The 23,618-nt window shown below is 44.8% G+C and overlaps 1 protein-coding gene across 3 annotated transcripts in view; it reads left to right on the forward strand.

Moving 5' to 3' along the window:
- The window catches only part of LOC102901088 (stimulated by retinoic acid gene 6 protein-like), a 64,656-nt gene that overhangs the window by 27,090 nt on the left and 13,948 nt on the right, over positions 1-23,618 (forward strand). For all 3 annotated transcript variants that reach the window (XM_045043022.1, XM_023242469.2, XM_045043023.1), the window contains 8 exons: positions 809-909; positions 3,608-3,738; positions 8,423-8,543; positions 10,097-10,142; positions 13,703-13,831; positions 14,170-14,240; positions 15,656-15,767; positions 20,594-20,747. In XM_045043022.1, coding sequence (XP_044898957.1) covers positions 809-909; positions 3,608-3,738; positions 8,423-8,543; positions 10,097-10,142; positions 13,703-13,831; positions 14,170-14,240; positions 15,656-15,767; positions 20,594-20,747 — 865 coding nt within the window. The remainder of the gene's footprint in view (positions 1-808; positions 910-3,607; positions 3,739-8,422; positions 8,544-10,096; positions 10,143-13,702; positions 13,832-14,169; positions 14,241-15,655; positions 15,768-20,593; positions 20,748-23,618) is intronic.

The raw sequence follows: 23,618 nt of genomic DNA on the forward strand, positions 1-23,618 counted from the left end.
GGGAGCTCATGGACAAGGTCTGGGCTGAAGAGTCAAGCTGAGTCTTGTGGGCATTGGTGGCCATTGAAAGCATGGACATGGGTGAGAGGATCTGCTAATAAGAGGAGTGATCCTTGGACTGAATGATGAGGAAATCCCGACTTTAGTGGTGGAATAAAGAATAATCCAGCAGAGGAGACTGAGAGGTAATGGAGAAAACCCAGAAAAGCACTATTGATGGAAGCCTAGGGAACAGGGTGTTTCTCAGAGGAGGAAGTGGTCAACACTGGAATGCGGCTGAGAGATCAAGCCAGATTTGGGCTTGAAGTTTCCAGTGGATTCATGGTAGTTTTCGACTTTGGCCATAGCTCTTTCCATGGATGGGAAGGAGAAGCCAGGTTAGGGGGTTGAAGAGCAATGAGAGGTGAGGACATAGAGGCAGCAAGTGTAGACAGTTCTCAGGAAGTTTCTAGTAAAAGGAAGAGAAAAAGGGCATCAAGTGCCTGAGAATATGATTGAATTCTCAAAAAGCAAAAAGGAAAGAAGGATTCGCAGTGTGACAGTTATCTCCTTTTCACAGGTGAGGAAACTGAGGCTTGGAGAAGCTGGGTCTCTCTTCTAGTCAATATGTGAGAGAGACTAAATTTGAACCTGTTCAGGGCAACACAGAGGAAAGCTCAGTACAAAGCATTCTGGAAGCTCAAGGGCGTGTGCAGCTAGCTCCCTGACTTTGGGCTCTGAGGAGCCACAGACACTCTGAGCCCTCTGCTCACCCACACATCCTCCTTCAGGGAGGGCCCACTGACGTTCTCATCTTCTCTTCCTGTAGCTTTTCATCATTTTGGTCTTGTCCTTTCTCCAAAGACGAGAGCACCGTAAGCAGAGAGATGATACTTCTCACCTCCTGGGGAACCGCTTTGGAATCATCATGTGAGTTGAGCTAAGGCTGATCTCTACAGCTTGGGGCACCCTGTATTTGGGGTCAACACCTATTATAAGGCCAGGATAACACCCCGTTACCTCCCCAGCCTTGCCTCATCTCCACCGCTCCTTCCCCTCCCTGCCTCACCCCAACCAAGCTCTGGGGGTTCAGAATTGCCATCCAAGCCATTGCAGCCTCAGCACCCACGGCTGCCCAAATATGATTAAAACGTCTCAAGGAGGTTCAGCTCACTATGGAAAAGGCCTTCCCAAAGTCAGCACTATGGCTGCCTCAGGAAGCAGGAGGAAGAGAGTTCTCGGTCGGCCACTGGCAGCAGCAAACGTTCGTGCTGGCATGGCACCGGGAGGTCCCGCTGGACCAGGTGCCTTCAGGGCCGGTTTCTGGCTCTGCCATTCTGAGTCTCTGCACCCCTTCTCACATTTTTTCTTAAGCTCTAATTGCTCGTATCTCTGCCCCCTCACTTTCAATGATTGATGATAATCATGATCATAACGCATATAGCAGTTATCACATGGTGACTGTGACCCAGGCACTGGACCATTTGCTTTGCCTGCATTACTTGGATGAACACTCTTGCCAGCGTAGCATGCTGGAGGTTGTTATCCTCATGTAATGGATGAACATACTCAGGCCCAGAGAGGTTGAGTGACGTGCCCAAGTCCACACAGCTAATAGGTGACAAGAGCTTTAACTGAGGTCTGGTTCCTATTTACTCTCATTTCCCCTGCACAATAGCCTAAGCAGGCTCATGTGTGTAAACCTGTTCAAGTCTCAGCCTTGGGCTCTGGAGAAGGGAGAGGAAACCACGGTGTCAGGAACAAGGCTAGTGGTGACCTAGGGCTTCAGGGTCACAAATCCACCTGCAATGTCCAGGGACCGCCTGTGCCAGTTCTGAGTAGCAGACTCATCCTGGATATCACCTGTTGGAGGGGTCAGCCTCTCCCAAACTGCCAGGTCTGAGCCACACTGGTTGGGACACAGAGGCAGACTCTGCCCTGGGCATTTGACTTGCAGGGCCTGGTGCAGGGCTTCTTAAGAAGTGGGAGTTCTGTATGGGTCATGTCAAACTGCTTTGAATTCAGTTGACAATGGCACCGCTCGCTTGCTCCCTGGCCACCTTCCCATCAAAACCCCTGCTTTTCTGAGTAGTTCCAGCCCATCCCCCTCACTCATGAAAAGCCCCTCACGTGTGTGGCATACCACCGTTTGTCAAGCAGCCCTTCATTTGCCTCCCACGGTGTCTCTGTGACATGAGCAGAGCGGGGCTTGCCATCTGTTTCAAGATACGTAAACAGTCTCACTTATTTCTGAGGCACTACAGGGAGGACTGATTGAATGCAGGTCACTTCAACAAAATGGGTGTCCACGAACATGCAGTGAGCACCTACTCTTTTCAAGGCTCTGTGCTAGGTCCCCACCCCTTGAAGCTTGTAGTTTCCTAGACAAGCAACAATGCAGAGGGGCATGCTAAAACACGGACATGCCCACTTAGTGCTTGGGGGACACAGCAAGGCAGGAGCTAGGTGGGCCTGCTGGAAGTGGTCAGAGTAATGGCAGGGGCGGGGACTTCCTGGAAGAGGTGCTCCTTGAGCTGAGCCTTGAAAGTGAAGATGAGCAAGACTAAGGGGGTATGAGGTGAGATCCAGATCCTGCCTCCAGATCCCTACCTCCACGTGTAGCTCCCCAGTGCCATCGTGAGTTTTCATCAAAGCCACATCAGATGGCATTTCAATGGGAAAGTATTCTCTTCTTTCCAAATGTGATTGCTTACTTTGATGTAGACAAAGTATTTTGGTCAGAAGAAGAAACAGCTATCCTGTAAAGTTTGTTTATGTAAAAGGAAAAGAAAGGATTTTTGTAAAGTTACAGAGATTTCACAGAAACTGGCAAGGCCGGCCTCATGGTAACTGGAACTTTCAGATGGGCATCTCTGGGAGACTGATTTTATTTGTGCCTCCTTGTGTCACAGGAGCCCCTCAGCACCACTTTACTATTGTCCTCTCTGCTGTCTGACTTTATAATATGACTTAGGATTTCTGCTTCCCTAAAATCTCCACTTGCCTCTAGCGCTGACTCTGATTCCAACTTGCCATGATTTTCCAGAACAGAATTTTAACAGCTAACTGGCTCATGTCCTCAGGGTGTGAAACCCTTATATGAGACCGGGCGTCTGATTGGCCCATCCAAAGTCAGGTGGTCACCCCTGGTCCAATCAGCTGGGGCCAGGAAGGGACGCTTGCGTGGAACCAGCACAGCCAATGAGTCCCAGACCTTCCCAGGGATCTTGGAACTCTCACAGGGGCCGGGTATGGGGCAGGCTCCCCAAGCCTGTCTAGGACATACTCTTCATTTTGATCTCTCGAGACATACTGCTTGTGTCTCTCATAAATGAAACCCATCCCATTTTTTTTGTTGTCATGGCTATTGGTGTCCTTGCTTGTGTCCCCCTCCCCACACCCTTTCCCCTAAGGCTCCTCAAGGGCAAAGATTTTTTTGTCTTCCTCACCTCAGTACCCTGAATCCATGCCTACCCCTAGAATTGGCACCGAGGGCCTCAGACAATGTCAGCTGAAATGAACAATTTGCTACCCGATAATCCCGCCTCAGGGTGGGGTTGCTATTTTGGAGGCTATTGGTGGGAATGAGCCACTCTCTGGCCTCATAAGCTGTTTCTCTTGTTCACAGACCTCTGGACTTTGTGGGCACCTTTAGTAACCGATGGTCTTATGGAATCGCCTTTGGGGCCACAGCCAATAAAGTCATGTTCTTGTTCTCAGAAGGGTACCAGCCCTTACATATCCCTCAGTGGGCACAAGGTAAGGTCTGCCTCATACCTGCTGGGAATTTTGTCATGGTAAGTCTTGCTCTCAGAGACTGCCTGGCTGGGGTTCCCTGGGATCAGGAAATAAACTTTGTGAGCAGTGTTCCCCACCAGTTACTTGCCCCAGGAAAATGCCTAGCCCACCAGGTCTCAAAGCTTATTTATGGGGCTTTCCCCCAGTGAGATTCAGAGCTCCTTTAGACTTAGAACAAAGGCTCAGAAAGTAGGTTCACCATCACCTACTCCAAAAATCTCTCCTAAGTCTTAGCCATTGCTGCCTTCTTAATATCAACAAGCCCTAGGATTCCTCCTCGCAGAACAATGCTTACTTCTTTGTCCCTTGGCCTGAGGTCTCATCATTCCCCATGACTCATGTTCTCCCTGAAGGATCAACTCTAATTTACAGATTCAGCCATCCTAATACAATGACTCCAAACCTCTCTGTCCAGCCTGGCTCTCTCTCAGGGCCCCCAGACCTATATGATCAAAACCTACCAATGCCTCATTAGTCTTTAGGGAAATGCAAATTAAAACTGAAATGATATACCACCACATACCTCTTTAATGTATACAATTTGATAAATTTTGACAAATGTTTATATCCATGAAATCATTACCACAATCAAGATAAGGAGCCCCTTAAGTCTCCTTGTCCCCTTTTGTAATCTCTCCTTCCCACTACCCTCACTACCCTCATCACTGATCTTTTTCCAGAATTTTATATAAATGGGATCATACAGAATGTACGTGTGTGTGTGTGTGTGTGTGTGTGTGTGTGTGTGTGTGTACGGGTGTGACCTTCTTTCACACAGCGTAGTTATTTTGAGATTCATACACATTTAACATGTGCCAGAAATTCATTCTTTTTTGCTTCTGTATGGCACTCCACTATATGGAGAAATCAGAATTTGTGTACGCATTCATCTCTCGATGGACATTTGATTTATTTGCAGATTTTGGCTACTGCAAATAAAGCTGCTATGAACATTTGTGTACAAATATTTGTGTGTAGCTGTGCTTCCATTTTTCCTGGGTAATGAGTGGAATGGCTGGATCGTACACATCATGTAGTAGGTCATACTTAAAAAATTTTTTTTAATGTTTATTTATATTTTGAGAGAGAGACAGAGACAGAGCATGAGCAGGAGAAGGGCAGAGAGAGAGGGAGACACAGAACCCAAAGCAGGCTCCAGGCTCTGAGCTGTCAGCACAGAGCCCTATGCGGGGCTCAAACTCAGAACTGTGAGATCACGACCTGAGCGGAAGTTGGACACTTAACCGACTAAGCCACCCAGGCGCCCCCTAGATCATACTTTTTAAAGAAATTGTCAAACTGTTTTCCAAAGTAATCGTTTCATTTTAGATTACCACCATCACTTATGTGAGACTTCCCGTTTTTCTCTCTCCTTAGCAACACGTGGTCAATCTTTTTATTTTTTACTTACATTTTTGTTGTTGTCAGTCTCTCTAACATTTTTTTAAATTTGAGTAGAGTTAACATGCAATGTTAAATTAGCTTGAGGTGTTCAAGACAGTGATTCAACATCTCTCTGTTATGCTCTGCTCACCACAAATGTGGAGGTGTAATTTGTCACTGTACAACACTATTATAATAGTATATAATGACTATATTCCCTATGCTGTGCCTTTTTGTTCATTGACTTATTCATTCCCATACTGACAGCCTGGAAGTCTCTTTTACCCATTTTGTCCATCCCTCCACCCCACCCCCCTGTGGCAGCCATCAGTTTGTTCTCTGTAAACATAGGTCTGATGCTGTTTGTTGAAGAAAGAATACATGTTGGTGAGGATGTAGAGAAAAAAGGACTCTCATTCACTGTTAATAGGAATGCAAACTGGTATAGCTACTGTGGAAAACGATATAGAGGTTCCTAAAAAATTAAAAATAGAACTACCATATGACCCAGTAATCCCATTACTAGGTATTTACCCAAAGAAAATGAAAACGTTGGGGCGCCTGGGTTGGTGAGTTGAGCATCTGACTCTTGATTTTGGCTCAGGTTGTGATCCCAGAGTTGTGATATCAAGCCCTGCATCAGGCTCTGCACAGAGCATGGAGCCTGCTTAAGATTCTCTCTCACCCCCCTCAGCCCCTCTTCCCTGCTCACACTTTCTCTCTCTAAAATAAAACAAAAAATCTAAACACTAATTTGAAAAAATGTAAGCACTCTATGTTTATTGCAATATTATTTACAATAGCCAAAAATATAAGCAACCTAAGTGTCCATTGATAGAGGAATGGATAAAGAAGATGTTTTATACACACACACACACATACACACACACACACACACACACACACACACACACACACACAATGGAATATTACTCAGCCATAAAAAGAATGAAATCTTGCCATTTGCAACAACATGGATGGATCTAGAGGGTATTTATTCCAAGCGAAATAGGTCAGAGGAAAACAAACACCATATCATTTCACCCATATGTAGAATCTAAATACCAAATGAGTAGACAAAGTCTTTTTAATCTTAGCCATTTTAAGAGGTATGTAGTGATGTCTTATCGTGGTTTTAATTTGCATTTTCATGACTGGTAATGCTGATCATATTTTGATGTGCTTTTTGCTATCCCTATAGCTCTTCAGTGACATGTCCAAATCACTTTCCTTATTTATAAAAATCAGGTTTTTTATTTTCTTCTGAGTTTTGATAGTTCTTTAATCTGTACACGAGTCCTTTATCAGACGTGAGAATTGCATTTGCTCCTAGTCTGTAGCTTGTTTTTTCATTCTACCAACAATTTCTTTTGAAAAGTTGCCTTAAAATTTTGATGAGATCTAATTTATTCATTTTATTTTATGGCTGATGCTTGTGGTGTCATAGAAGAAATCTTTGCCTAATACAAGATCACTTATATTTTCTCCTATGTTTTTTCTAGAAGTTCTATAGTCTTATGATATTTTGCTTTTAGGTCTGTGATACATTTTGAGTTAATTTTTTGCATACAGTGTGAGGTATTGATTGAAGTTTTTTTTGTTGTTGTTGTTTTTGCCTTTGTTTTTCCATTTTTTCCAGCACTGCTTATTTCAGAAACTTGTCCTTTGCCCACAAAATTGCCTTTGGACCCTTGTCAGCGTCGATTGGCTCCATAAGTATGGGTCTGTTTCTGGACTCTGTTCTGGACCCTGATCTGCAGTGTTGCAGTGTGTGAGGGTTCTAATTTCTGCACATCCTCACACACTATTTTCTATTTTGAAAACAGTTATAGCCATCTTAGTACAGGTGAAGTAATATCTAATTACTGTCTTGATTTGCATTTCCCTAAAGACTGATGCTATTGAGCATCTGGCTGGGTCAGAATATCATTTCTTGGTTCATGGCTCTAGATTCCTCTCTTTTGTTTTCACGAAGTGATTATATAGATGTATCTTCCTAACATCCTCATACTTTCCGAGTCTGCCTCTTGCCTCTCCTTTTTGTCTGGACCCCCTGTTTCCCAGCTCCTAGTGTTCCTGTCCTTGTCATCTTGGAGTCTTCCTGTCTGCCTCCACGGGGGGCTCGGTCCGGGTATTGCAGCTTTGGTCTCTTGTATCTCCTGGAAGTTTGGGGCTCTTCTGTTCTTGGGCCTTCCTCCGCTTCCTCCTACTTCAGATGTTGATACCAAATGGCCTCGAGACCTGACTTTGTTGTAGATGCTGTCTGCAGGTGTGGGTTGTGCCATTCTAGTTGCTGTCTGCTTCTAGGGCAGAGGCACTTCTGGCAGATTACAAAATGATACTGTCATGGCTTCCATCCTCACAGAAAGTATTCCTTCTATGTCGTCCTTCCCTGCCAGCCTCCCACCCCTCACGGTCACCTAAATACTCACCAGCCCCAACCAGCCATTTCCCATCCTCTGAGTGAGGAACGCCCTCCCTTCCCTTCTTCTCTCCATCTTACAAACTCCTGCTTATACTTCCTGGCCTTGTTGTATGTCACCACTTCCCTTCCCCGACCCAGACCCCAGGTGAAGTCAGTGGCTTCCTCTCCTTGTCCCCACAGCAGATTGAATATGCCTCTGTTAACACAGCACTCACCTTCCTCCCTGTCTTCTCTACTGGACTGTAAACACCTCAGAAAGCAAGAGACTTCTTCATTCCAACTGCAGCCTTAGTGCCTGGCCCCAGACCCAGCTCAAAGCAGGCACTTTGTAAAGATCCTCTTGCATGAGTAGGTTTTCCTGGATCTTATTAGATCCTCTGAGAGCTAGTCAGTGGCAGAATGAATCTTATCACTGCCTTGTTTAGAGAGTATGTGATAGTTATAAGTTTTGTACACACACACACACACACACACACACACACACACATCACCACTCTTCATGTTGCTATGGTGGCCTTAGTCTCAGTGATTGCTGTTTGTCCACTTATGGGGCCTGTCTCTGCACATCACAGTGTGAGCTAGCCAAGGGCAGGGACCAAAGCTTCTTCATCTCAATAGTTAGCCAGGGCCTGGCATGGAACAGGTCCCAGGAAGGGTCTGTTGCAAGAATGAAAGACATTTGTCCATTCCTCTTTACCGAGCTGGGGCTTGTCCACTCACCTCCTTGGGACCTGAGACCTGTGACAGGAAGTGGGCGTAAAGCCCTGTATCTTTGTTGCAACACCCCCGAGCCTGTGAGAAGATAGCTCACAGGATCTCTGGCCCTGTCTCCCCCAGCCTTTGTGCTTCTGATTGGAGGCATGGAAGTCGGCCTGTCTCACTTCCCCTTCTTTGCCTGCCTCTCGTCGGAGTTCCGGCTGGTCAGCTCCATCCTTGGCTTCAGCTACTCTCTGATCTGGTAAGACGGACGCTGCGTGTCTGCCCTCCTGTGACTCCTTTGCCGTGGCTGCACTCTGGACAAAGGGCTGGAGGTGACCCGAGAGCTTCCCTTGGAGGGCGACTGAGGCCCAGGATGGGCAGGTGGAGTGACTGGTTCCAGGTCCCACAGTGGCCTCTCCCTGGGACTGCATGTAAGGCTGCAAGAGGTCAGGCATTCTTTCTGCTTCACAGGCCACTCGCGGTTAGAATATTCCAGAAGTCGGGGATGTAGAAAACTTCTTTTCTGTCAACTGCCAATGGTCCCACTGGGGAATGTAGGAGACCCATTTGGACGCTTCTTCTCTGTGCTGTCATGTCTCCCCTGGGAGCCCAGGAGAAAGTCCATGTGCCTTAACTTGGCATTTGGGGCCACTGCAGTCTGGCCTCCCCTGTCTGTCCATCCCTAACAGTCTCTAGCACACACCTCCAGTCACACCAGACTCCTGCGTTCCTTCATCCACCTGCTTATTCACTCAGCAAACGTGCTGTTATATCCCTGCTATGGGCCAGGGAGTACACTGGAGAACAAGATGGACTCTTGTGGATCATGCATTCTGGCCTTTTTGCCTATATGTTGTTATTCTCCCCTCTGGGTTATCTTCCCTGACTTGGTCCATTGACAGATCCATGCTCATCCTTCATGGATCACCAACCCCACAGATGGAGAACTTCTTGACCCTCCTGTTGATTTCTGTGCTCTCAGCACTGGCCCCAGATCCAGCATGGAGCCGGTCCCAGGAATCCTTGCTGACTGAGCCCTCCCACGAGCACTCTGCTTTCTAGCCCCTGTCCCCCTTACTGAGCTGGTTCTCCTGCTACAGTACTTTGTGTGAGGCAGGGGTCCTCCGGCCCAGTGTGTGGGCCACTGGAGGGGGCTCACCAGCACCTGACACACCATGGCTACCATTCTTAAGTTTGTAAACAGCTTGCTTTATAAAATTAAAAGAGAGGATATCCGGGGTTAGACCTGGGGTAATACCATCTTCCGGCCTCTGACAAACCTTTGACCTGGGGAGGAATGGGTGGTGGGAATCAGTCAGCAGCTTGTGCATCTTGGGAGATGAATCAAACTTGACTATGGCCAGGAGTGTGTGTCTCACGGGACTAAAGCCTTGAGGCTCATTCCTCAGGGCAGTGTTTCCAGACAAGGCCAGTCCCACCAGAAGGAGCGTCAACACCAGTCAGGAGACCTGAGCCTTGGTCCTGGCTCTGGGTGTGACTCTGGACAAATTCCTTTCCCTCTCTGGGGTCCCATGAGGGCAGGGAGGAGGAGATCACTCAGGGTCTTTGTGCTCCGCTGTATGGGTTCCAGCATTGTGTCCTATACAAGGACATGTTAAGTGTATTTGGTGCGTGCACTTCGGCACAAATAGGGTGCTCAGTCTGGGTGGAGTGTACACAGAGGCCTGGCAACCAGCCCTCCCAAGGAGTAAGGAAAGAGGAGGTAGCTGCAGGCTGATGGGATCTGGGCTTCTTCCCAGGGGCTGTGCTGGGAGGGACCACAGTGCTCCAAGCCTTGTTTTTGTCCTACAGGTTTGCTGTCACCATCCTTTACATCATACAGTGTCCCCATGGGCAGGTGAGTCCCTGCTGAACTATGTTTAGAGCATTCAGTCCTATCACCACGACCAGTTTGCTGCGTGACATTGGACAAGCCTCTACCACTCTCTGGGCCTCAGCTCCTTCGTATGACCGAAAGGAGAGCTGGAGCCATTCATGATGCTTCCATTTGCATAGCATCTTATGTTCATCAGGATGCTCATTCACAGACAGATGTTCTCTCAGTTGATGTTCACAGTAGCCCCTCGAGGTAGGGAACCTCTCAGCAGACCTATTCTACAGGTGAGGAAACTGAGGCCCAAGTTTATTAAGTAACTCTTAAGAAATAACAGATTTGAGAGTTGACACCAAGTCTGGTTGACTACAAAGTTCATTTCTTTTTTTTTTTTTTTAATTTTTTTAAGTTTGTTCATTTATTTTGAGAGAGAGAGAGAGGGAGGGAGGGGCAGAGAGAGAATCCCAAGCAGGCTCCACACTGTCAGTGCAGAGTGCTATGTCGGGCTTGAACTCACGAACTGTGAGATCATGACCTGAGCCGAAATCAAGAGTCACATGTCTAGCTGACTGAGCCATGCAGGCACCCCTAATTTTCTTTAATGTTTTGTTAATGTTTAATGAGGGGCATAGAGAGAGGGAGACACAGAATCTGAAGCAGGTTCCAGGCTGCCAGCTGTCAGCACAGAGCCCGACACGGGGCTCGAACTCACAAACCATGAGATCGTGACCTAACTGAAGTTGACGCTTAACCAACTGAGGCACCCAGACACCCTCCAAAGCTCATTTCTTTCCACTCCTTCATGTAGCTTAAGTTTCTCTGCTATAAAATGGAAGTCTCAGACTGGATGAACATTCCAGCTTTATCATGCATTGTCCTCAGAATTGGGGGAAACTATTTCATCCGTTTAACCTTGTACACCAGAAAAAGGAAAAAGATGAAAGACTGAGTCACATGGCATCTATAAGGGTTACTGGGCAGGTAGGGGGAGCACCAGGAGGTCACCTGGGCCAGGAGCCTTGCCAAAACCTCTCCCAGACTTGAGTAACCTTGGAGGATTACAGGGCGTGATGGAGAGTGGGGGAGCTGGACTGGAAAATGAACTTGGGGGCTGGGACTTCTCTCTGCATCTCTGGGCTGGGATTAAGAATATTCTGGCATACCTCTGCCCAAAAAGATGCCCTCCTTCACTCTGCTCACAGTGCCCGAAATTCCAGATCACAGGCATTTTCTTTGGTGTCTTGGAGAGCTTCCAATCTTCCTGGGGTTCTTTTGAACTTCAGAACATTCATGGTTAATTGAAAGAGAGGGCAGGGCCTCACTTCTGTGCTCAGAATCACTAATGTTAAGAACCGCAGTGTGCTGGGTGTTCTAGGCTCAGTCCCCCAAATTAACTACTGCATAGTTCAAGGTGCTTCAGGGCACTTTGAAGGGTGTTAGTACCTCCACAGTTCACTGGTAAGAAAGTGAGACTCAGGGGCTAATGGGACTTACTCATTAAAAATCATGGAACTGGAACCCAGACTAAGGTAATGATAAAGATTTCACTTCATGTTCTCAAATGAAGAATGTTCATGGAAACATTAGATATAAAAATGAGATGTTGAACAGGCTAAAATGTCCTAATATTAGCAGAGACTTTAAAGTTGATTCATCTAAAGAGTGTACTGTTATGCAGCATTAAAAGTGATGTTTGCGAATAATTCATAACCACATGGGGAGATGATTATGATCTAGACAGACCTATGTATTTGGTATAATATCAATTTATAACAGATAGAGATGTAAGGGTAGATACAGAGGAAAGACAATGGAATATTGGCAGTGGCGATATCTGATGTTTAAGTGGTGAACATATATTGGAGAGGAAGATGAAGGGGAGATATGAGCCCCCACATCTCAGCATGTCTGTGTCCCACACCCAAACATCACAACATCAAAACCCTACACCCCATGGGGGCAAGTACTCTGGAAACATAAAAAACATGAAACCAACTAGTAAATTGTGAAAAATAAGTTACAATATTGTTTGTCTTAAAACAGTGAAAAACCCACTTTTTTTTTTCATTAAAATGGAACTAAAATTGTAGAAAAACTATGAGCACCATTTTGAGAGACCCGTATTCCCAGGAACTTGTGTTGCTGCCAACATGATGGCAGTTATGGGACCCCCTTCCCCCTTCCTTCCTCCCTCCCTCCCTTCCTCCCTCCCTTCCTCCATTCTTTCCTCCCTCCCTTCCTTCCTTCCCTCCCTCCCTTCCTTCCTTCCTTCTTTCCTCCCTCCCCTCCTTCCCTCCTTCCTTCCTTCCTCCCTCCCTCCCTCCCTCCCTCCCTTCCTCCCTTCTTTCCTCCCTTCCTTCTTTCCTCCCTTCCTTCCTTCCTCCCTTCCTTCCTTCCTTCCTTCCTTCCTTCCTTCCTTCCTTCCTTTCTTCCTGCCTTCTTTCCTCCCTCCCTCCCTTCCTCCCTCCCTTCCTCCCTCCCTTCCTCCCTCCCTTCCTTCCTCCCTTCCTTCCTCCCTTCTTTCCTCCCTCTCTCCCTTCCTCCCTCCCTTCCTTCATCCCTTCTTTCCTTCCTTCCTTCCTTCCTTCCTTCCTTCCTTCCTTCCTTCCTTCCTTCTTTCCTCCCTCCCTTCCTTCCTTCTTCCCTCCCTCCCTTTCTTCCTCCCTTCTTTCCTTCCTTCCTCCCTTCTTTCCTCCCTCCCTTCCTTCCTTCCTTCTTTCCTTCCTTCCTCCCTTCCTCCCTTCTTTCCTCCCTCTCTCCCTTCCTCCCTCCCTTCCTTCATCCCTTCTTTCCTTCCTTCCTTCCTTCCTTCCTTCCTTCCTTCCTTCCTTCCTTCTTTCTCCCTCCCTTCCTTCCTTCTTCCCTCCCTCCCTTCCTTCCTCCCTTCCTCCCTTCTTTCCTCCCTCCCTCCCTCTCTCCCTCCCTTCCTCCCTTCCTTCCTTCCTTCCTTCCTTCCTTCGTTCCTTCCTTCCTCCCTTCTTTCATCCCTCCCTTCCTCCCTCCCTTCTTTCCTTCCTTCCTTCCTTCCTTCCTTCCTTCCTTCCTTCCTTCCTCTCTGTTTCTCCTTCTCTCCACATGTCTCTCCCTCTCTCTCATCTGCAACCCTCTGCTCTGTCTCCCCTCCTCACCCCTCTTTCTCTCCTTCTCTCTGTCGTATATATTTTCCAAAAGCATCATTTAATAACTAATCAGAAAAAGCTGTGAAAGCCCTTCTTATAAAACAAAATGGGTTGCTAGAGGGGTTGTGGGCGGGGTGATCATCTAAATGGGTAAGGGGCATTAAGGAATCTACTCCTGAAATCATTCTTGCACCATATGCTAACTTGGATGTAAATTAAACAATAAATAAATTTTTAAAAAATGGGGGCACTGGGATTCACACCCGGGGCTGCTGGACTCTAGGCCCACTGCTCAGGCGGTGGTGTGGGGCTGGGGGAGCAGAACATCGATCATTGACCGCCAAGCCCTGGGAAGGTGGGCTTGGTGAGAGTGGGCCTGGCAGGCAGATTCCTGTCCACAGCTTCCCGGGCAGCCTGGCCCTGCCCCGCCTAGAGCCTGGGCTCCATGCTCTGCTTCTGTTGCAGTTTTTGGGGAAGTACGAGACCGTCATGTTCTACTGGCCGTCACTGCTGTGCCTGGCCTTCCTGCTGGGCCGCTTCCTTCACATGTTTGTCAAGTCGCTGAGGGTCCACCTGGGCTGGGAGCTGCAGATGGTGAGTACTGAGTATGAGCACCATGTGTGCACTGGCAGGTCTAGTCTTCACAGCAGCTGCGTGAGGCAGGCGCTATTTTTACTTCTCCCATTCTGCATGAAGAGACGTGGACCGAGAAAGGTGAGTTGTGTTGCCCGAGGTCATGTCGCCAGTCTGGAGCGGAGCCAGACCTGGAGCCAGAGAGTTTGGTTGTCGAGGCTCTCTCTTAACCACTGTGCTCAATCTAAAAGAGCAGCTTTACCCAGATTCCTGCCCTCTGTGACGATAACCCGTCAAAGGGACCGAAACCCTAACAAGGATCTGTGAGCCCCAGCATACACCTCTCTGTTTTCTCACAGGAAGAAAAGCCTTTCCTGGAAGTTCACCAGGCGGAGCATGTCAAGCGGCTCCTGAGGAAGGCCCCCCTGCAGTAAGCCCCCGTGTGCTTCATTCCCCCCTCCCCGGCCCCCTCCCTCCTTCCTCCTCCCCCCCCCCCCCCAGGTATTTGTGCCAGTGTTGATGAGCCCGGACAGTGCGGGAGACCCTGAGATGACTGGGTGGGCACATTAGTCAGGACTCTTGTTTGCTGATGACAGAAACTCAGCTCAAACTAGATTAAAGAGAAAAAGCAAACGTGTGGCCTTTCATAATTAAAAACTCCAGAAGTGGTCGGTTCCGATGCAGATGGATCCAGTGGCTTCACTGATATCAGAACCAGGGCTGGTTTCCTCATTTTCTCTTAGCTCTGCTTTGATCTGTGTTAGACCTGTAGTTAGGTGGGCTTCCTCCCCGTGGTGGCCCTCAGAATCTCTAAGCTTGTACCCTCCTGGTTTAAGATCACAGGAAAGAGAAACTTTCCTTTCTAGTAATTCAAACCAAACTCCTATGAGTGGGTTTCATGGAGTCGCATCAGACCACATGCATTCCCAGAACCAGTTACTGTGGCTAGGTGATTAGAATAAATGGATCGTTAAGCCTGTCATATGTTCATCTTTGGAACTAGGAAGTTGTTCAGCCTCACTTAAGCAGTAGGACTGAGGGGAGGGAGCAGGTTTCCAGAGAAACAGTGCAGGGGCTGTTACCAATACCAGGGGACCATAGCTCATGGCCAAGCAAAAGCAGTGATCAACCCTATCCCTGCCACTGCCACTGTGTACAAGGGGATAAGCCCCACAAAAGGGATGTGTCTAATCCAGGGTCATACAATGGCAAAGCTAGTACTTTGGTTAGAAGTACATTGAGTTACATGTAGCAGAAAATGCAAAATAACAGTGGGACACACAAGAGGGAGATTTATTTCTTTCTCATATAAAAGAATTCTGGAGGCAGGTAGTTCATACTGACCCTGAACTGCCCACCACGGGAACTTACTGGTCATCTGTCTTTCTGCTCCAGCTCTTAGTAACTGTCATCATGAAGGCTGTCCACGGTCCAAGACGGATGCTGGGGTGGACTCCAGCTTGGATCAGCCACCATGTCTGCGTTTCAGACAGCAGGCAGGAGAAAAGAAAGAGGGCAATGGGGTCCCTCCCAGCTGCGTGAATTATACCTCAGCACCCTCCTCCAAACTGCCACATCTGGTGACATCTGATTGGCCTGTGCTTAATCTTAGTCACTCTAGCTGTAAGAGAGATCAGGAACCATAGCCCTTTAGTTTGGTGAATTGCTGTACTGAATAAAACTGAGTCTCTGTTCTTAAGAATAAGGGGAGAATGAAAACTGGAATCTACCAGGATGTTCTTTTTCTTCACTAAATTCTAAGATGAAGCAGAGGTTATTTTCAGAAGAATTGGGCATTTGTTTACCAACCACAGCCTCTCTTTTCTGTTACTTATTCATTCACAGGGAGACTAAAAAGTCCTGGTTCCAAACCAGGGTGTATGAGTGGGACCCCTGCTTTCAGTTCCCAAGCAGAATGATTGGAACCACTGTGTTGGCTTTCATATGCCTGTACCTTGTAAGTAGAGCCAAGCAAACCCTTTCCTATTTTATAAGTGGGATGGGGTTAGGGCAGGGCTTATTCTTTAAAAGCTGGGTCAAAATTGAGTCTGTAAATAAAAGAAGTACATTTTTTTGACCACCATTTTTACTCCAAGGACACTTTTACCCACATGGTGAATAACTAATAAATATAATTGAATTATTTATGGAGACTTCCGGTTGTCAGTTCCATGTAAAGAGCTTACAAGATGCCAGTCCATCCTAACAAGTAAAAATCTGAACAAACTGAAACTCAACAGTTCTTAGATCCATAAGAGAAGTCATGGCACAAACCATTGTCCCTGAAATTGGAGACAAGTGGATCTAAAGAATTACAATGGAATGGAGCAAATCAAATCCAGCAATGTATAAAAAGAATTATACACCACAACTGAGTTGGATTTATCTCAGGTATGCAAACCTGGTACAATATTAAAAAAGCAATTAACGTAATCAATCACATCAACAGCCGAAAGAAGAAAAATCCCATGATCGTATCAAGAGATGCAGGAAAAACATTTAACAAAATTCAACACCAGTTCATGATAATTTTTTTCAATAACCTAGGCATACAGGGGAACTTTCTCAATCTGATAAAAAATATGAACAAAAAAATCTACAGCTAGCATCATACTTTATGGTGAGAAATTAGAAACTTTCCTACTAAACTCAGGAAAAAGGCAAGACTGTTTCCCCTCATCACTCAGCATTTACTTAGGAAATCCTAGCTAGGTAATAAGACAAGAAAAGGAAATAAAAGATATACTGATAGGGAAAGAAGAAGTAAAAATGTCTTTGTTCACAGATGACATGATTGTGTATGTAGAAAATCCAAAAGAATCAGCAGAAAACTCCTGAAGGGGCATCTGGCTGGTTTAGTTGATAGCACGTGTGACTCTTGATCTCAAAGTTTTAAGTTCGAGCCCCATGTTGGGTGCAGAGATTACTTAAAAATAAAATCTTGAAAATAACCCAACTCCTGGAACTAATAAGCAGTTATAGCAAGATTGCAAGGTACAAGGTTAACCTACAAAAGTCAATTGCTTTTCTATGTATCAGCATTGAACAAGAGGAATTTGAAATTAAAGAAACTATCATTTACAATAGCAACCCCCCAAAAGGAATACTTAAATGTAAATCTAATAAAATATGCACAAAGATCTATATGAGGAAAACTACAAACCTGTGTTAAAAGAAATCAAAGAAGAACTAAATACGTGGAGAGATATTCCATATGTGTGGATGGAAAGATTCAGTATTGTCAAGATATCAGTACTTCCCAACTTGATCTACATGTATTGGGATTGATCTATATTGGAATTCAGGGCATCTCAATCAAAACTAGGGGGTTATTTTGTGGATACTGACAAACTGGTTCTAGAGTTTATAGGGAGAGCAGAAGACTCATAATAGCCAACAATATATTAAAGGAAAAGAAGAAAGTTGGAGGACTGACACTACTCGATTTCAACTTACTACAAAGCTACCCTAATCATGATGGTGTGATGTTGCCAATATAGACAAGTGAATCAATGGACAGGATAGAGAGCTAAGAAATAGACCAACATAAATAGAGTCAGCTTATCTTTGACAGAGGGGCAAAGGCAATACAATGGAGCAAATATTTTCTTTTTAACAAATGGTGCTGGAACAACTGGACATCCACATGCGGAAAAAAAAAATGAGTCTAGACACAGACTTTCCTAAATATTAACTTAAAATGAGTCACAGACCTAAATGTCAAATGCAAAACTATGAAATTCCTAGAAGGTGAAATCAGAGAAAATTTAGATTAACTTGGGTTTGGTGATGACTTTTTATTTTTTTAATTAAATTAGTTATTGTTATTATTTGGCATTACCAATTATTTGAGACTGGTAGTGAATTTATGCATGAATGTATGTTTGTATGGAGGTATGTATATATATTTATTTTAATTTCAGTGTGGGCAACATAGTGTTATATTATTTCAAGTATACAGTATAGTGATTGAACAATTCTATACATTACTCAGTGCTCATCATGAAAAGTGTACTCTTAATCTCCTTCATCTGTTTCACCCATCCCCCTACCCACTTCCCCTCTGATAACCACTAGTTGGTTTTCTATAGTTAAGTGGTGAAGATTTGTTTAGATATGACACCAAAGACACGAACCATGAAGGAAAGATTGATAAGCTGGACTTCATTAAAATTAAAACGTTTTAATCTGCAAAAGACTCTGTCAAGAGAGTGAAAAGACAAGCCACACACTAGGAGAAAATATTTGCAAAAGACACATCTGAAACAGACTGTTATTCAAAGTATACAAAGAACTCTTAAAATTCAACAATGAGAAAACAAATAATCCGATTTAAAAATGAACCAAAGACCTTAATAGGCATCTCACAGAGAAGATATACAAATGGCAAATAAGCAAATGAAAACATGCTCTATAGTATATGTCATCAGGAAAATGCACATTAAAACAACGATCAAAACAACTACTGTACGTTAAAATATTAGAATGGCCAAAATTCAGAATGCTGACAATACCAAATGCCGACAAGGGTGTGAACTGGCAGGAACTCTCATTCACTGCTGGTGGGAATACAAATGGTACTCTTACCATATGATCCAGCAGTCACCCTGCTTGGTATTTACCCACATGCACTGAAAACTTATGTGCACACAAAAACGTGCACATGGATGTTTGTAGCAGCTTTATACATAATTGCCAAAATATAGAAGTGACCAAGAGCCCTTCAGTAGGTGAATGGATAAATAATCTTTAATACATCCAGACAATGGGCTACAATTCAGCACTAAAATGAAAGGAACTACCAAGCCATGGTACATATTAATAAGTGAAAGATTCCTATTTGAAAAGATCACATGTTATATGATTCCAACTGTGTGACATTTTGAAAGGCAAAATTATGTAGACAATAAAAGATCAGTGGTTTCCAAGGATTGGGGAGAGGGAGGGATGAATAGGCAGAACACAGAGGATTTTAGAACAGTGAAAAGACTTTGTATGATACTATATGGTAGATACATGTCATTAGACATTTGTCCAAACCCACAGAATGTGCAACACCAAGAGCAAACCCTAACGTAAACTATGGACTTTGGGTGATCATCATGTTTTTTTGTATAGGTGCATTATTTAAGTTTGCTTTCTCAACAAAAAAATTTTTAATGTTGCCATAATTCTGACTTTCATATTTTATTAAGCACAGAGCCAAAACATTTCATGTGGTCAAAGTTATCTGAGGTAAAACGTCTGAGTCAAAAGGAGAGTCAAAATGGAGAGATAGAAGTGGAAGACCATATTGTCTTCTGGATGATACCTATATGAATTAATCCTGTGATTAAGTTTTAAAAAGTTTTTAATGTTTGTTTATTTTTGAGAGAGAGAGACAGAGCGTGAACAGGGGAGGGGGCAAAGAGAGAGGAAGACACAGAATCTGAAGCAGGCTCCAGGTTCTGAGCTGTCAGCACAGGGCCTGATGTGGAGCTTGAACCCACAAACCTTGAGATCATGACTTGAGCTGAAGTCAGACACTTAACTGACTGAGCCACCCAGGCGCCCCTCCTATGATTAAGTTTTAAATGAATGTATGAGTTAGGTAATGCTGGAGTACCACATAAACCCCTAAATTTTAGTAACTTAACACTATAAATACGTTTGCCTATGTAACAATGTTGAGTAGGTGTTCAGGTTTGGGGGGCAACAGTCCTCCATGTGTTATTCTGTAACTGAGATTCTTCCATCATGTGCTTCATTATCCCGAGAACCTTCACCCTCTGTATCCAGTCAACAGAAGGGGAAGGTGCATGGAGAAATGCATGTGGGAGGTTTTCAAAGTGCCCTTGTAGAATAGCACACATTCCTTCCACTCATCTTCCATGGGCAAGAACCTCGTCACATGGCCACATCCCTCAAGGGAGGCTGGGAAATGTAGTCCAGCTTTGTGCCCAAAGAAGGGGAGAATGGATTTTAACTGACAAGTGGAGTTCTCTGCAACGTGAGTAATTGACTTGGAATCATTGTGTTCCTTTAGTCGTTAGTGGTTATCTACTGTATGCCAAGCACCATGCTAAGACCTGGAAGAGAGAAGAGAGCTGATTCAGCAGAGTCTTGGCCTGGGAGAGACCCATGGTCTAAGAGAAGGGGATATGATGTGGTATGAAGTATATGCCATGTAAAGAGAGACAAAGATGAGGTGAAAGTGCTCTGAAAGTTTAGGGCATTATTCGAGATTGAGAAGCTGCCTGAAGATGGTGGCATTTGAGCTGCACAAAGACAAACAAAATTTGGTTAATGAAGTAAAATGGCAGTAGGAACCGTAGAAGCTTTGGCATGGTGGTAGATGGTATAAAGGCATGATGACAGGATTATGGGAGTGAGAAAGTGTGGCGTGTATACAGCAAACAGTACTTTCTCCAACGTGGTTACCACCAAGATGCAAGAAGAAGAGTGGGGAGAGATATGGCTGGAATTGTCGCCAAGGTCACTTCTTATTCAGAGTTAGACATTCATTTCACTTTGAGGTAATTAATGTTTGAGGACTGACTTGAGCCGTTGTAGGACTTAGTCTTATATGCTGTGGGGTGCAGAAAAGAGTTTGGGGTGGCTCCAAAGATGTCTTCGGAGAAGTCACAATCCAACTCATCTTGATATAGCCAGTGGTCAGAATCTATTTCATATGCGTTTTGAACTTCAAAGAGTTTGACCTCAAAACCAAAGAGAGGTCCATATGTTATTAACATAGTAGGCTGGACTCAGGTGAGACTTTGAAATGTTTGCTCTTTGCACCAGTTCATTGTCATTGAGTTCTGCATGTTCATGTATGTGAGAGACGAGCTGGATGTGTTTGAAGGGGAGCTGGAGAACTACATCGCCTCCATGAACCAGACGGGGACCCTGACCCCTGTCATCCTGCAGGTGAAAGAGCTGATGAACGTCAGCAAAGGTAAAACCATCCCACTCCCTTTGTTGGGAAAGTGTGGAAAACAGAGAAAAAGACTTACAACCGGTGGCAGGTGCACACCTGGAATAATGATCGCTGTAGTATTGCTACTACCTGCATGAGGGACTGGTTTGGGAGGAAAAGTGGGTTACAACGGATCTATGCCTCCTTGGGTGACTAGAAGGCCAGTGGGGTCAGGACCCAGGCCACTTTGTTAAAAACTCTTTGGGGCTGAGTTGAACATCCCTGAGAATTTTCTCATTTTAAATAGCCTATTTTGTTCTGGTGCCAGTGGGAACAACTAAAATCATCATATATTTTTCACTTTGGAAAAAAGAAAACAGCAAGCCTTGGCTTTTCTTTAGGATTATATGAAAAATGTATTTATGTTGTTCAGATTTAATTTCTGCTTAGTTCAGGCTGCTATACCAAATTACTGTAGACTGGGTAGCAGAGACAACACACACTTGTTCCCCCGTTCGGGGGTCTGGGAAGTTCAAGGTGCCAGAAGATCTGGTGTCTCATGAAGCCTTGCTTCCTGATTTCCAGACGGCCGTCTCTTTGCATCCTCAGATGCTGGAGACCAGGGAGAGGAAGCAGGCCCTCTCCTGTCTCTTATAAGGGCACTAATCCCAAAAGCCACATCTCTAAACACCATCATACTGAGGGTTAGGGCTTCAACATGTGAATCTGCCCATAGCAGCCACTTTACCTTAAAAAAGCAGCTTTCTTTGAAAACAGTCTAATTTTGCGCCCATTGCCCACAGAGGGAGGAGAGTTCTTCCCTCTTGCCTGCTGAGAAAGGCCCTGGATAAGATGTCAGGTAAACTCTGTGTCATCAGACAAGTTGGGTCCTCTCTCTTGCACCTTGGTTTCCTCATCTTTAAAATGGGGCTTGGAGGGGCGCCTGGGTGGCTCAGTTGGTTGAGCATCCAACTTTGGCTCAGGTCATGATCCCGCGGGCTGTGAGCTCGAGCCCCGTGTCGGGCCCTGTGCTGACAGCTCGGATCCTGGAGCCTGCTTCAGATTCTGTGTCTTCCACTCTCTCTGCCCCTCCCCCACTTATGCTCTGCCTTTCTCACTTTCAAAAAAAATGAATAAATGTTAAAAAAAAATTTTAATGGGGCTTGGATACGGGTGCTAAGGTTTCCAGAAGCCTTTGTGGCACTGACTTTTAGTGGCCATAAAATACAAAGTGCTCCTTAAGCCATGAAATAGGTGTTGCCAATGATATGTTTACTTAAGACTCGTAAACTAGTAGAAATAGATCTAGTGTGGATTATTTGAAGAAAATTCTCTTTCATACATGTGACATGGGAAGTTACCTTTTTTTTTTTAATTCAAGTTGGTTAACATACAGCTAGTCTTGGCTTCAGGAGTAGAACCCGGTGATTCATCTCTTACATATGACACTCAGTGCTCCTCCCAAAAAGTACCCTTCTTAATGCCCATTACCTATTTAATCCATCCGCCCACCTACCAACCCTCCAGCAACCCTCAGTTTGTTCTATTTAAAAGTCTCTTATGGTTTGCCTTCCTCTCTGTTTTTATCTTATTTTTCCTTCCCTTCCCCTATGTTCATCTGTTGTGTTTCTTAAATACCACATATGAGTGAAATCATATCTGTTTTTCTCTGACTTATTTCGCTTAGCATAATACCCTTTAGTTCCATGCACATTGTTGCAAATGGCAAGATTTCATTCTTTTTTATTGCTGAGTAGTATTCCATTGTATGTATATGCGTATGTGTGTGTGTATATATATATGTATATATATGTGTATATATATGTGTGTGTATATATACACACACACATATGTATACACACACACACACACACACATATATACACACACCACATCTTCTTAATCCATTCATCAGTCTATGGACACTTGGGCTCTTTCCATAATTTGGCTATTATTGGTAGTACCACTATAAACATTGGGGTGCATATGCCCCTTCAAATCTGCATTTTTGTATCCTTTGGATATATACCGAGTAGTGTAATTGCTGTGTCATAGGGTAGTTGGAAAGTTACCTTTTATGTGAACACTGGGGCAGATACTGCTTCCTTATCACCACATTTTATTGTTGCCCTTAAACATCTGTATTCACCTTTAATGTTGATTTATGCTCTGCCTTATGAGTCCCTGAGTACAGCACTCAGCAAACATACTCTAATCTTTAAATTCAGCAATACTAATTTTAAGTCATACTTTTTTTAAGTTTACACTTCCACCCCTCTTCTGGGCAAGTTTTTTTTTTTTTTTTAAGATTTTATTTTTAAGTCATCTCTACACCCAGTGTGAAGCTTGAACTCACGATCCCGAGATGAAGAGTCTCACGCTCCTCTGACTGAGCCATCCAGGCACGCCTGAGCAAGTTTCTAATGCCAACTTCAGTTACTTGCTCTGGGTGAGCTGTAGTAACTGTATCATCTCATTCATTCATGGTTTACCCGCTCTTTCATGGATTTGCTCACATGTTTAGATACTTTGAGAATCAAAATATAAAAATCACTCTGTCTTGATTTTTTCCAGCTTTAAAACAGCTGCCCTCTGGCCAGGAGAGACTTCAAGCTGAACGTGCTTCATCTTTGGGAAGATAAAGGCATTAAATTAAAGGTGTGCAGTCATGTTCTTGCTGCTGGCTGGAGGGAGTCTGCACTCACTCTGCTTGTGGCCAGACTCCTCTAATCCTTTCCTTCAAGGATCTCTGCACCCCCCAGGGATGACACTTGGTGGTTTACCAGCTTCCTTTGTATTGCTTGAGGTTTGGGATATGGCTGTTGCCTAATCCTAGTGATTTCTGGGACGGAGACATATTTGAAACTTGAAAGGAATGAAAATCAGTTTCTTTTCCTTCTTTTTAAGAGA

The sequence above is a fragment of the Felis catus genome, chromosome D4 (assembly GCF_018350175.1).
Source record: "Felis catus isolate Fca126 chromosome D4, F.catus_Fca126_mat1.0, whole genome shotgun sequence".
NCBI lineage: Eukaryota > Metazoa > Chordata > Mammalia > Carnivora > Felidae > Felis > Felis catus.